Source organism: Sus scrofa, chromosome 16 (genome assembly GCF_054392235.1).
Source record: "Sus scrofa isolate SSC_HxYL_T2T_F1_AM1 chromosome 16, Sscrofa_HxYL_maternal_Yorkshire_Landrace_v2.0, whole genome shotgun sequence".
NCBI classification, from domain to species: Eukaryota; Metazoa; Chordata; class Mammalia; order Artiodactyla; family Suidae; genus Sus; species Sus scrofa.
In genome coordinates, this window is record NC_139398.1 from 35,693,593 (window position 1) to 35,706,145 (window position 12,553).

At 38.5% G+C, this 12,553-nt stretch overlaps 1 protein-coding gene across 4 annotated transcripts in view; it reads right to left on the reverse strand.

Moving 5' to 3' along the window:
- Positions 1–516: 516 nt before the first annotated feature.
- LIFR (LIF receptor subunit alpha) overlaps positions 517–12,553 on the reverse strand; it is a 367,688-nt gene continuing 355,651 nt past the window's right edge. For all 4 annotated transcript variants that reach the window (XM_085002125.1, XM_085002126.1, XM_085002124.1 and 1 more), the window contains 4 exons: positions 11,827–11,988; positions 10,578–10,671; positions 8,660–8,738; positions 517–8,297 (listed from right to left, as the gene is read on the reverse strand). In XM_085002125.1, the coding sequence (XP_084858251.1) occupies positions 7,674–8,297; positions 8,660–8,738; positions 10,578–10,671; positions 11,827–11,988 (959 nt within the window). In that variant the 3' untranslated portion in view covers positions 517–7,673. The remainder of the gene's footprint in view (positions 8,298–8,659; positions 8,739–10,577; positions 10,672–11,826; positions 11,989–12,553) is intronic.

Here is a 12,553-nt window from a genome sequence, read left to right on the forward strand (position 1 = left end):
TAGTCCTTCTGGGGGAAGGGTAATGGATCAAATTTATAGGCCATTCAAAACTGATTCTTACACAGGTCTTTTGTAATGAACTTGAGTTTGGAAGCTAACATTTTAGTGTGATGTTGGACACTATAGATTTTAAAAAAAGGATTATTCATACACCTATATTTTTGTTTCCCCTAATAATTACATCATCCCTCTCTTTTTGTCCCTTTCTAAGTCCCCGGGGTTGATGGTGCTACACATTTTGGCTCAAGAACTTACCATCTAGGAAACTAGTAATGCACTAAAGTCTCCCTAAAAGACAGACCACATGTATGAGATCTTCTGGTACTTAAAATACTAACATGTGTTTTACAATCAATTGAAAATTGATCTACAGTTTCTTCAGGTCAAATACAGGCCCATCCATAATGTATCAGTTGTTATTCAAAATATATATATATTAACAATGAAGCAGAAGCCACTTTTCCTAAGAGCTTAAAATAGGAAAAAGAAAACCCAAATAATGACCGTCTGTCAGTGTAAGTTGTAAGAAAATATATTTATTTTTTCCATGACAATACTATGATAAAATCGTTAAATACATGCATGTTTTAAAAACAAACATAAGTAACATCTTTAGAATTAACAGCCAGCATACTAGTTTTACACTTAAGGTATCTTAGTAATAGGTTATTTATATTCTATATTCTTGCTATAACCATGTTTCCCAAAAGTTATGGAAACTAAATTCTGAAATTATATAATGATATAAAATGTTCAAATTTTCCTTTCGAACAGCAACATCACCTCCAAATTTTCACAAGGCAGAAAATACTTCAGTTGTCATCTCTGTTAAGTGGAGTTTGTTTAATCCATATTAAACTCAGAATTCTGTGAATCAGACTGAATCACATAAATATACTGTAATCTCTAGTTTGCTTCCTGCATAAGTATATTTAAATGTTTCCTGATACATGATTTTAGGTACACAACATCACAACTGATCATTTAGGTTAAAAAAGAAAAGTTTGTAGTGGCAACATTTCAAGAAATGAAAAAGGAAACAGTTTTGGATCTCAGTTTTGGATCTGCAGTTTCTCCCTACCTTTCAGCTACATTTGCACACAACTGACTAAACAAAAATTAGTAAACAGTTACTTAGTATTTATAAAAAAAAACTGAAAATATTTTAACATATAACATCCCCTTTAAAAAAACAATCTACAAACAACCTTATAAAAGACAAAAACTTGTATCTGTTCACAGTATGTGCATTTTGTAAACAGTAATTCACTATAATGCAATTTTGAAAGTAAAAAATGGTGATTTCTTAGCATTATAAGGACCTCTGACTTGCGGCTGGCTAATGAAAGAGAAGAAAAGGTAACATACTCCTACTAGGAAAGCTTAGTGTTTTAAAATGATGTTACCTTTGGACATACCTTAAGTTAGTATTATCTCAAATTTAGGATGCCTCTCTATCCAGGCCAATCTTTTTTAAGCAATTCTGAATAGAAATGTAATTAAGAAGATGCCTTGCTCCTTTTGGAGAAAATAATAGTCTAAAACATATCCCAGGGTATCAAATAATACCTACCCTTCCACAACAGTGAATGATATCAGGTTTCTTCCTGTGTGTACTGTATTCATAATATACTCACGTTTTCCTGAAACATGTTGGAAGAAAAAATTAAATAGAAGGATATATCATAAATAATGGGGACAAGTGCTGGAAAATCAAACTGGAGACAGTATTTGAAAAACATTTTTATGAAAATCATTATTCAGTATTGTTTTCTATTATCAGTTACAAAAATACTAAGGTTAAACCTAACAATTTAACTTGTCCATGTTTAAGGAAAATTCTCTACCTAGAAATCTTCTAATCTTTTATAATATACCACTGGAATGCTTAGGAAGAAGAGTAAATAAGTTTAGAAATTGAAAGCCACCCATTTAAAATGGAGTATCTAAAAGAAAACACATTTTATTTTCTTGCTTTTCAGGGCTGTGCCCACAGCACATGGAAGTTCCCAGGCTGGGGGTAGAACCAGAGCGATAGCTGCCAGCCTACATCACAGCAACACCCCCGACCCACTGAGTGAGGCCAGGGATCAAACCTGCATCCTCATGGAGACTAGTTGGAGTCATTTCTGCTGCACCATAACAACTCCCAGGAAAGCACATTTTAAATGTATAAAGAATGCACTACATTTAAGGGAACCATTCAATCAGGTACACAAAGTAGTTTGGTCATATGGGTAGCATAAGAGCTATGTTAGGATTTTTTGTTTATTTTGCAGTTCTGACTGGCTACTGCAAAGGCAATCTTAGAAGATACACATGTAGGGAGTTCCGTTGTGGTGCAGCGGAAATGAATCCTACTAGAAACCATGAGGTTGCGGGTAAAATCTCTGGCCTTGCTCAGTGGGTTAAGGATCTGGTGTTGCCATGAACTGTGGAGTAGGTCACAGACACAGCTCAGATCCTGCATTGCTGTGGCTGTAGTGTAGGCCAGCAGCTGTAGCTCTGATTGGACCCCTAGCCTGGGAACTTCCAAGTGCCCTAAAAAGCAAAAAAAACCAAAAAAAAAAAAAAAAAAAATATATATATATATATATATATATATATATATGGGTGTGTGTGTGCAATAAAAATCAATTCCATAAAAATCAATTCCTCATCATTTAAACATTCATTTTTTTCCCCCACTCAAATCTCTTAGTTTTTAGGGTATTCAGTTATAGCAACCAAAAAGTAATACAATTTATTACCTTTTTGTATTTGGTTAACAGTCAATCAGTTATAGTTTACTTATGTAAGAGATTTTGAATTTATTGGTTTCTGTTTCTTCAACTAGGCACATTAAAAAAAAAACATTCAGAGGATTTCCCTCTTAAAGCACTACTTTAAATTTCCATAAAAATGTTACACAGAATTTGTCTTGGATAGGTAAATTCTATAACATGGAGATTTATAATCCAAAATATTAACATTTTTAATGTAAGGATAAACAAGTGCTATTCATGGTTAAAAATAACAATTCTGTCATAACTCAGTATCAATTATAAGGGTTTGGATATATTCAAATTACAGCCCCTGAAATTTTACCATACCCAATAAAGCCTGACATTATCCATTAACAGAATGTTGTTCTTAATCCTCCATTACCAGCATTAAAAATGGTTCATCTGTATTATAACTAGCATGAAGATGATCATGTAATAGTTAAGAAAAAAGTACTAATTTAAAGGAATATAAACGTCACCACGCTATCAAAATAAGAGGTTTAAACATTAATAGCCCTGGTACATAATCCACAGAGGTATAAACAGACCAAATTCAAAACGAGTCATTTCCAATGATATTCTAAGGTCATATCTAAAAGATGCAATTCCTCTAAGTTTGGCCACAAATTGTTTTCTTCTGTGAAAGATTTCCTTCTGAATATAAAAAGATGGACATGGTACCATGAAACTTTATTTCAGCAAGAAATACCAGTTTAAAATAAATGCTTTGAAGAAAGAGTTTATCAAGAGAATGAGTGCTCGTCCTAGTCAGCTAAGCTCACACCTTGTTGGTTTGCTAGAAACACTTGTTGGTTGGCACAAACATGTCCCACATTGTGTACCCATCAAATAAGATACTGTGAACACTCAAAATTAAGCTGGAATAAGGTATCTGGTGATGTTTGTGATATTTCTGCATGAGTCTTTCCCAGGTTTTCAAACTGTGGAGTTGCTTCTGGAGTAGATCTGAATCTTCAAGCCAAGAATCTCAGATCTGCAAAGCTGGATCTTGACATCTACTGACCTTTAGGAAAACTCTGCTGAATTTGCATATTCTGGGATGGGTCTCTGTCAATAAAAAACTGACTGAACTGCCATTACGTGCCTAGTCTTTGTGATTAGCTAATGACCCTATATTTGAGATGCCCAATTTCATACATTCAAAATAAGGAAAAAAGGGCATTTGATTAAAAAAATACACAAATTTTAACAAGGTTCAAAACAGAAAGCAGTAAAAATTAAACAAAAACTTTTTTTTTCTCAGATTATATGACTCAGCAGTAGTAAAATTTTGAGATAACATTTTTTTGCAGATTGACATGTTAGGGAGTACTTTCATTTCAAAATATCATAAAATTGATTCCAAATTCCTTTTGGAAGAAAATGTTCCCTAGCCTCCTTCACTAAACTACATCTCATTATTCAATACAGAAAGGACTATAATATTCTTGCTTTTTTTTTTGGCCCCACTGTGCAGTGGCTTGATGTGGGATCACAGTTCCCAGACCAGGGACTGACCCCAGGCTGCAGTAGTGAAAGCACCGAGTCCTAACCACTAGACCCCCCAGGGAACTTCCATAATGTTCTCTAATTATGGCCAGTATGAAGACAAGAAGTTACAGGACTAGTTTCCAACAAGAATACAAGCTGCATGAAGATTTAAGAATGTGACTTTCACCACATTTTCCCGAGGAGTGCGACTGGACTAGATATATTTAAATGCAATCCTTTAGATTCGTGAGCTGGAGAGTAATGCTGGTATGGAAAAGGAGGCTGAAACCTCCTCCCTTAAACTTTTCTGTGAGTGGCTGCCTCTGTGTCTGAGCACCTCTCTCACCTCAGCACATTAACATCAACTATCCAGATACTCGGGTCACAAGGTCAAACCCAGGCTTCTGCAGGTTCAGCACACTGAAACTTCAATCACATATGGATGCTAATCCATGCAATACATAAGTACAAGGTCTAGCTCATGTCAAAAGCCTAGCTAAGTCTTCTAAGAATATTTTTACATTAAATATTTTTTAATTAAGATGGCCACTCACAAGAGAAATGCAGTCACGATGACCACCAGAATCTCCATTCCTCCCAAGGGAAGCTTGATTTGAAATTGGCTAATAAGTGAACAGGCCTGTAGGAAATGTGAAAACATGTCCTTTACACAGCACTCATCAAGACATAATGCAATATACTTCTAGTTCAGACATTTAGAATTTTCCAACCAATGATTGGGTTTTAGTTGGAAACCCTGGCAGCAAAGAGGGGTTTCTCAATTATTTGCCCAGTCAGGAGGGGCTGGAGGGAACACGTCCGGCCTCCTCTTCTAAGCAGCCTTTAGTTGGCCCGTCTACAGAAAGAGCTAATCTGCCTGGACAGAGCCAGGCCTGGTCCCGGCACTGACAAACGGCACATTTACCAGGGTCTCCAGTGCCACAGCAACTGGATCTGGGACAGAGGGTGTTTTTCTGCCCCGTCTCCCCTCCCCTCCCCTCTCTGTCCCCACAGGCCCAGGTGGGACGGAGGTGGGGAGGTAATCACTTCCCATCTACAGAGTAGATCTAGCTTCAATCCAATGGGGAAAGACAAGGAAATCCTCAGACCTAAAGCACATTCTTCTAAGCACACTGCAAATTAGAAGGAGCCTGCCCAGACAAACAGAGCCAATCCAGTGATCCAGTGTACAGACGGATCTCTCGAGAGGCAGGGGAGAGGTGAGCTGCACTTTGAACCATTTTCACACAGAAAAAGCTGTGAAGACTTGGACGGAGTGAAAGGACTTGAGCTCCAGTGATATTTACCATTAGTCAAACAAATGAGTCGTTATATATAGGCTGGGGCACTGGATCCAGATGGTCACAGCTGAAAAGCATATGCATTAATGGCAGAGATCAAACAATCTCTTCTGGCCTTTTCCCATTATCTCACGTTAGTGGGGTTAAGATCAATAAACTTCTATCTTAGCCAACACTTATCCTAAGGAGATGAGGTATAGGACTGCTGCCCTTGTGGTGGGCAGGAGGGGTGTGATAATGACGAGCTTCTGCAGGGAGAGAAGGTAGCCTTAGCCTCTGTCTGGGTGGAAGCAAAGGGAAGGAGCCCAACAGGAGAAATGAGGACAGGGTGATCTGTTCAGAGGTGCTCTGGTTTGATACAATTTTCATTGTTGAAAATTATCATGCAGTTTTACTACACTATGTGTATACCTAATTAATTGTATTTCATTCCACATGTTTATATAGCAGGAAGCTCAGGGATTTAATTGAATCCTAGCAATTAAAATCAGGGTTCATAAACAGAGTACCTAAATAGATTTTGCCCCTTGTCACTCATATTGTGCCTTTTTTCCACAATATGCTTTTTATAATGATACATTATGTGTTAGAAAAAAAAAATAACTGATCCATTATTTGTAAGTACATTACAGAACCTCAGATGATTTTAAAAAGGGCATATCTTGACTTACTCAGATCTTCCAAATTTTAAAGTACTTTTGCCTTAACTCTCAAAAGACAAAATACAAAGACAACCTGAGGGCAGGAAAAATGCAAGATAATGCTTTTTAGTTTTTCAGTTTTGCTTTTCCAAGAACCACATTCATTCTAGACATCACTTCTGAAAATCAGAGGGCAGAGGGTGCTGTGCTAGACAGTTAGCAGAGCAACTTCTGCGCCTTTAATACAGGTAGGCCCGCTGACTCCAAGCAGTCGGATGACTCCCTGCATGAAATAGCCCTCGAGTAACTGTCCCTGTAAGAATCCTTATCTTTTTAGTTTTAATATTTAAAAGTCTGAGGACGGAATCAAATAGTCTGGACTGATGATCCTTTAAGCGGAAGGAACTGCTAAGGTGCAGGAGCAGAGCAGGAGGTACCTGCCAGAAGGTGTCAAAGATCGTCACTGCCTGGGCAATGGGGCTCAACGCACGGTCTTGTCAGGAGGAACCGAGGCCAATCTGAACTATCCAGAGAGCTAATGGTGCCAGATATTGCTTAGTAGTCATTTCAAATAGTAAATCACTGGAATTATATGTTTATGAATAATATCGAATTTGTTCATATATTATAAAACTGACCTGTGTCAACAAAAACAAAAGAGCCAATAATGATTTTTTTGAAAACTTAGTATCTATAGTCTTGGAAATTTAAGTTTTAAATATTAGGGCACCCTAATTAGGGAAGCTAGCGTAAAAAAATAATGGAACAGTTTGAAAAACCTACCAAAGCGAGAAGACATGATTCTGATTTGGGCTGGTCAGTGTCACGCTCATTTTCCAAGTTTGTACCCCTGAGAAAACTGATAACCATTATACAGTAGGCACGGAAATCAGCATACATTATCAAACAAAACACTAAAGAGCTGCTGCTATATTAAAATTATATTAATTTTTTTTAAATGCAGTGGATAAAGAATAATGGTCAAAGTTTTAAAATCTATGCTTGGCTTTCATCTAGAATGGAGCAAATGCCAGGCAAATAAACCTCATCTGTTACTTTGACATTTTTCTCCCTTGCCTGCAAATCTGCTTACAATTCCAAAAAGCATATGCATGAGAAAACCTGATGATGAACAACAGAACAGAATACAGTTGCTGTGGGGTTTGTTTTGCACATATGGACCAGGCAGTTTTCATTAGTGAAATGCTTCTTGAAGGCAGAGCAACGTGAGAATTCTCTGGCTCGAATCACAGATAGCTCCCAACCATGAGTTGTGTGGACTGAATTTGAGTTACTGAATTTTGGCGTTTCGACTACATTAAAAGCACATGAACACTTGCAGTGTAACTCTTGTGAGTGACATCCACCTCACTAACCATGCTTCACAGGATCCCTCCAAGACACCCAGTGCTGCTGCGGCAGCACTGGCAACAGGAGCTTATTGAGATGGCAGACTGGAGTGTCGGGGGACACTGTTAATCGTTTGGTTTGTTCTGAAAAAAGTTTGTAAAGGACCACCCTCCTCCACTGGATTTAGGAGAATCTTCATCTTTAGGAGGAATCAAAAATTGTCGGGAGTTAATGGAGCAGGGGCTTCCAAAAGAGACAATTTCACTGTTGCTGTCTGTGGACCTAGGTGAGTCTGGAGATACTAAGTTCCAAGTATTTACATTTGCCTGAGGTCTGTAAGCTGCAATTTTGTCTAAGTCATCATCTGCAGCCAGATCTTCTACAGTAGAGGTAATGGGGAGGTGCATCTGAGGCTTATAGCCTGCCCCCACCACAGGGTCATTTTCTGGTTCTTCCTCTGGTTTTGCCTGAGGCTGGTACATGGACTGGACGTCGATGTAAACGACCTGTGAGGCCCCGCCGGCTTCATCCACTCCTGGGTTCCCTATCTCTTCCTCAATGACCGGTGGACAATAGGATACAACCACATGGTTTTCGGGTTCTGCATCAGAGCTCTCTTCCGGACGCTCAGCTACTGGAGAGATTATTTCTGTATCTTCTATTTTAGGAACTGCTGATCGAGTTTCCAGAACCTCAACATTATTTGGGGTACAAGGATTCATTTCCAATGTTTTAAGAGCACTGTTTCCCTAGAAATAAATTTGAAAATGGATTAGGGATGGCACAAAAGCTGCTGTAATGCCCCTCCTACAAAAAGAAACATTTTTTTTCCACAGCTGCTAATAAAAATGTGTCTCTACTATTCTGTAGTGCACAATAGAGCAAAGCTACTTTTTTTCTACATCGGTGTTTTCCTTTGCTCAACAGTAGTGGAAAAAAAGAGCACAGTACAATCTAAAATTAAAATTAATAATTTCAGAAGTTCAGCAGATGTTAAAGCTCTGCTATTTTCTCAATACATTTTACTTTGGGTGATATCTGCATATATCACAAAAGACTAAAAAAAGGAAGTCAATACTTCAAAAGTTAATGTAAGAAAATAAAGGATTACCTCACAGACACTCTTTTGAAACTGAAGAGCTTTACAATTTTCTGGATTTGGAATATCAGGGTAGAAGGTTTCTTTAATCCTTTAAATAAAGATTAAGCACATTTAATAATGATAAGTCACCAATTAGACAACAAATAATAAGTTATCAGGCTTATTTTGAATACATCAATGAACATTTGAGGTAAAAATGGAAGACGATTCTCAGTGTGATCAGTCACCAACAGCTTTTGAAACAATGCATTGAGAGGTTCTATTTGAAAATTAGAAACAGTACCTTTATTTCTAGAACTGTAATATCTTATGAAAATGAAAATGCAAAGAATTAAAATGGTGATTATGCTATCAAGTCGAAAGTCCAATACAGGCATTACTCATCTAATCAAAATGTGCACACTGCAGACCGGACTAAGCATGGCTGACTACTTGGAACATATTTGCATTATGCAGTCCTCCACTGCTGAAAATAGGCCCTCAACTATTAGAAAAAGGAAGGCTGTTAATCTTGAGGAACAACTGAATGCAAACAAAAATGAAATTTGTTCAGTCCCCCATAGCTGATAAAAAGAACCAGTGATTATTTGAAATTCCTGCAGAAAAAAAATTTTTGTTCAAATAAGTCCAAAATGCTCTAACTTCTAAACTATCTGCTTATTTTATCTTTGTTTGCATTGAAATCATTTTTAAAATATGATTTTTGGTAACGAGAATATGGTCACCAAAACAGGGTATGCTATAGTTCTGAACTATTACTATTCTGATTTACAAGCCAGGATTGCTAGTGTACATTTTCTTCTTTATCACAGATGACAGCAGTTTTAAGGCGAGTGAGAACAGTCTCAGCATGAGCACAGCCCCCCAGCCCAGCTCCGGCAGCTGGGCTGGTCAAGCACTAGGCACTTGCCCCTGAGCCCGCTCACCTCACTTAGCTCACACCACTCTCACTCTCTCGCTGCACTCTGACACACAGTTCTCCCTCTCCAGAGGATCAGCTCTTTCCAATCTCTGTTCCCTCTGTCTGGCCCATTCTTTCCCCTCTTCATACCCTTCAGGACCCTGATCCGGCAGAATCCACGGGAGCCCCAGCTGATCACCTCCACTGAGATGGGTCCCCGCTCCTCTCCTCTCACGGTGCCCCTGCCTTCCCGGCCCCCAAGCCCACTTTGTATGCATGTCTTCATTCACTGAGCATGGGTTTAACGTCCTTCCCACTCTCCTCTAAGTCTAGGGACCATGCTCATTTAGTTCACTACTATATCCCCCTTTCCATGCGAGGGGCTGTGCCTATTTGTTGAATAAATAAATAAATGACTGGATTTTCTAACTAGGTCAGCACCAAAAACAAGGGAAATTGTGATCATTAAATTACATTTAATCTTATATATAACTACTGACATACTTACGCCTGTAAATATTTTTTTGAGCACAACTGCTATTAGTTTAATTAGTAAATACTATAGAGAAAAATTTAAACTTTCACCTTTTTTTTTTTTTTTACCACTTCTAGGGCTGTTCCCATGGAATATGGAGGTTCCCAGGCTAGGGGTCTAATCGGAGCTGTAGCCGCCAGCCTACACCAGAGCCATGGCAACGTGGGATCCGAGCTGTGTCTGCGACCTACACCACAGCTCATGGCAACGCCAGATCCTTAACCCACTGAGCAAGGCCAGGGATCAAATCCGAAACCTCATGGTTCCTAGTTGGATTCGTTAACCACTGAGCCATGATGGGAACTCACCTTGTTAATTTTAAAACCTGAAAATAATGTGCCATGTTCTTGCTTAATATTAACTCCAACATTAATTCTGACTAATACAGGTATTTTTTAACTACCTACTTTCCACCAAAAACATATATGTTAACACATAAACTAAATAAACATGCCCTTGAGAACAAAACAGCAAGAGTAGCAAATCATTACCATTCTCGTTTCCGATAGCAAAGGATACTTGTTACCACTCCAACAATGACTGCCACTGCCACTGGGATGAGAATGGCAATAATTAATCCCACAGCTGAAAAGAATATTGAAAATGTTAAAATCACCATTTTTTAGTATGAACTATGGAATAAATTCATACTACAAGATTAAGTCAGTAGATTACTTGATGAAAAAAAATCCTAACTACTCCAAGGAAAATAAAAAACTACGCAAACATAACCTTAAAAAAGTGCTGTAATAATTTTTATGTTCTTTAGAGCAGGGCTTCTCTACCTTGACCCTACTAACACCTCTGGGAGATATTTCTTTGTCATGTGTTTTGCAAAGAGGAGGCTGTCCCATACACTGTAGGCAGTTTAACAGCATCTGTGGGTCTCTAACCACTAGATACCAGTAGCTCCAACCAAAATGTCACCAGGCATTGCCAAGTGTCTCCTAGAAGGCAAAATCACCCCTAGCTGAGAATCATCTCCACATGGTCCTTTATTTAAGGGTGAATGTGAATTCCAACCCAGAGCTAGAAAAAAAACATTTTTTTTTTTTTTTTTTTTTTTTGTCTTTTTTAGGGCAGCACCTTCGGCATACAGAGGTTCCCAGGCAAGGGGTCGAATCGGAGCTGTACCTGCCAGAGCCACAGCAATGCACGATCCGAGCCACATCTGCGACCTACATCACAGCTCATGGCCATGCCGGATCCTTAACCCACTTAGCGAGGCCAAGGATTGAACCCAAGTTGTCATGGATGCTAGCTGGGTTTGAAAACTGCTGAGCCACGATGGTAACACCTAGAAAATACACTTATGATCTAAAGGTCCTGGCTGTTGACAAGCTAGTCAAGTCTATCACTCTTCTCCACTTTCCATCTTAAATTTGTGAGTGTTGTGCTTTATACTTTTTAAAAAGGATATTTCTTACACTCTTCCTTGATATGTTAAAATCACAGAATATTTCCGGCAGAAAAATTTAAAACTATTGACCATTATATAAATTCAACATGAACTTAGAATTCTAGACTTCACATGCATCTTTAATTCATTACTCTCTCAAGTACTCGTTAGGCCATAAGCTTCAGATTACTGATAATAAATATGAAGTCATCCTATGCCCTTTTAACACTGCCTTCTACCCACTATAAAAGTGCAAAAAAACCCTGAAATTTTAAAACCAACAGCTAGAAACACAATGCATTCAAATATGGAAAGCAACTCAATGGCAACATTTAACTCACAATTTTCCTTTGTCACGACAAACATGCTCTTCTCTGGGCCCATTCCTCCGTCTGTATAGGCTCGTAAGACTAGATGGTAACTGGTTTTACCCTGAAGGTCAGCAATTCTCAGTGTCTTCTGGGATATGTCAGTAATATTCTTAACCTTTACGTCAGAACGACCTATTTTTAAAGTGAAGAAGATTATTAGTGATCTCTACACCGTTTTAAACACATGGTTACTCAAACCTGTCATACCCATATCCTTTTTAAATGAGCCAATGCTGGCCACCTCAGGACCAAGCCCATGGAGCCAGCCAGAGCCGTGTTCAAAGTTCCATCTTTGCCAGTCAGTAGCTATGTTACAGGCCTATCATTTAAACCACTCTGACCTTGAGTTTCTCCAACGTGAAATAGAATATCACAACTTACCTCTCAGGGCTGTGTGAAATTTCTGTGCATATTCTCTAGAATACTGCCTGGCATATAGCGGGCGATCAATAAAAGTCTCTTCTCTTTCTCAAGAGTATGAAATCCCACCCAACCAAAACTCACTGGGGCGGGGACACTATCACTCAGGCTGATGGTGCCTGTGAGCCAAGTGAGAAACTCTAGGGAGCAAGAACAGACATCGAAAGAAATGGCCCCAAAGTGTGCAGGCAATGAGGCAGTGTGCCTGAGTTCTCAAATGAGACACTAGTGAGGAAGCCTTTGAATCATTCTGAAGGGAAACGTGAAGAACTATTTA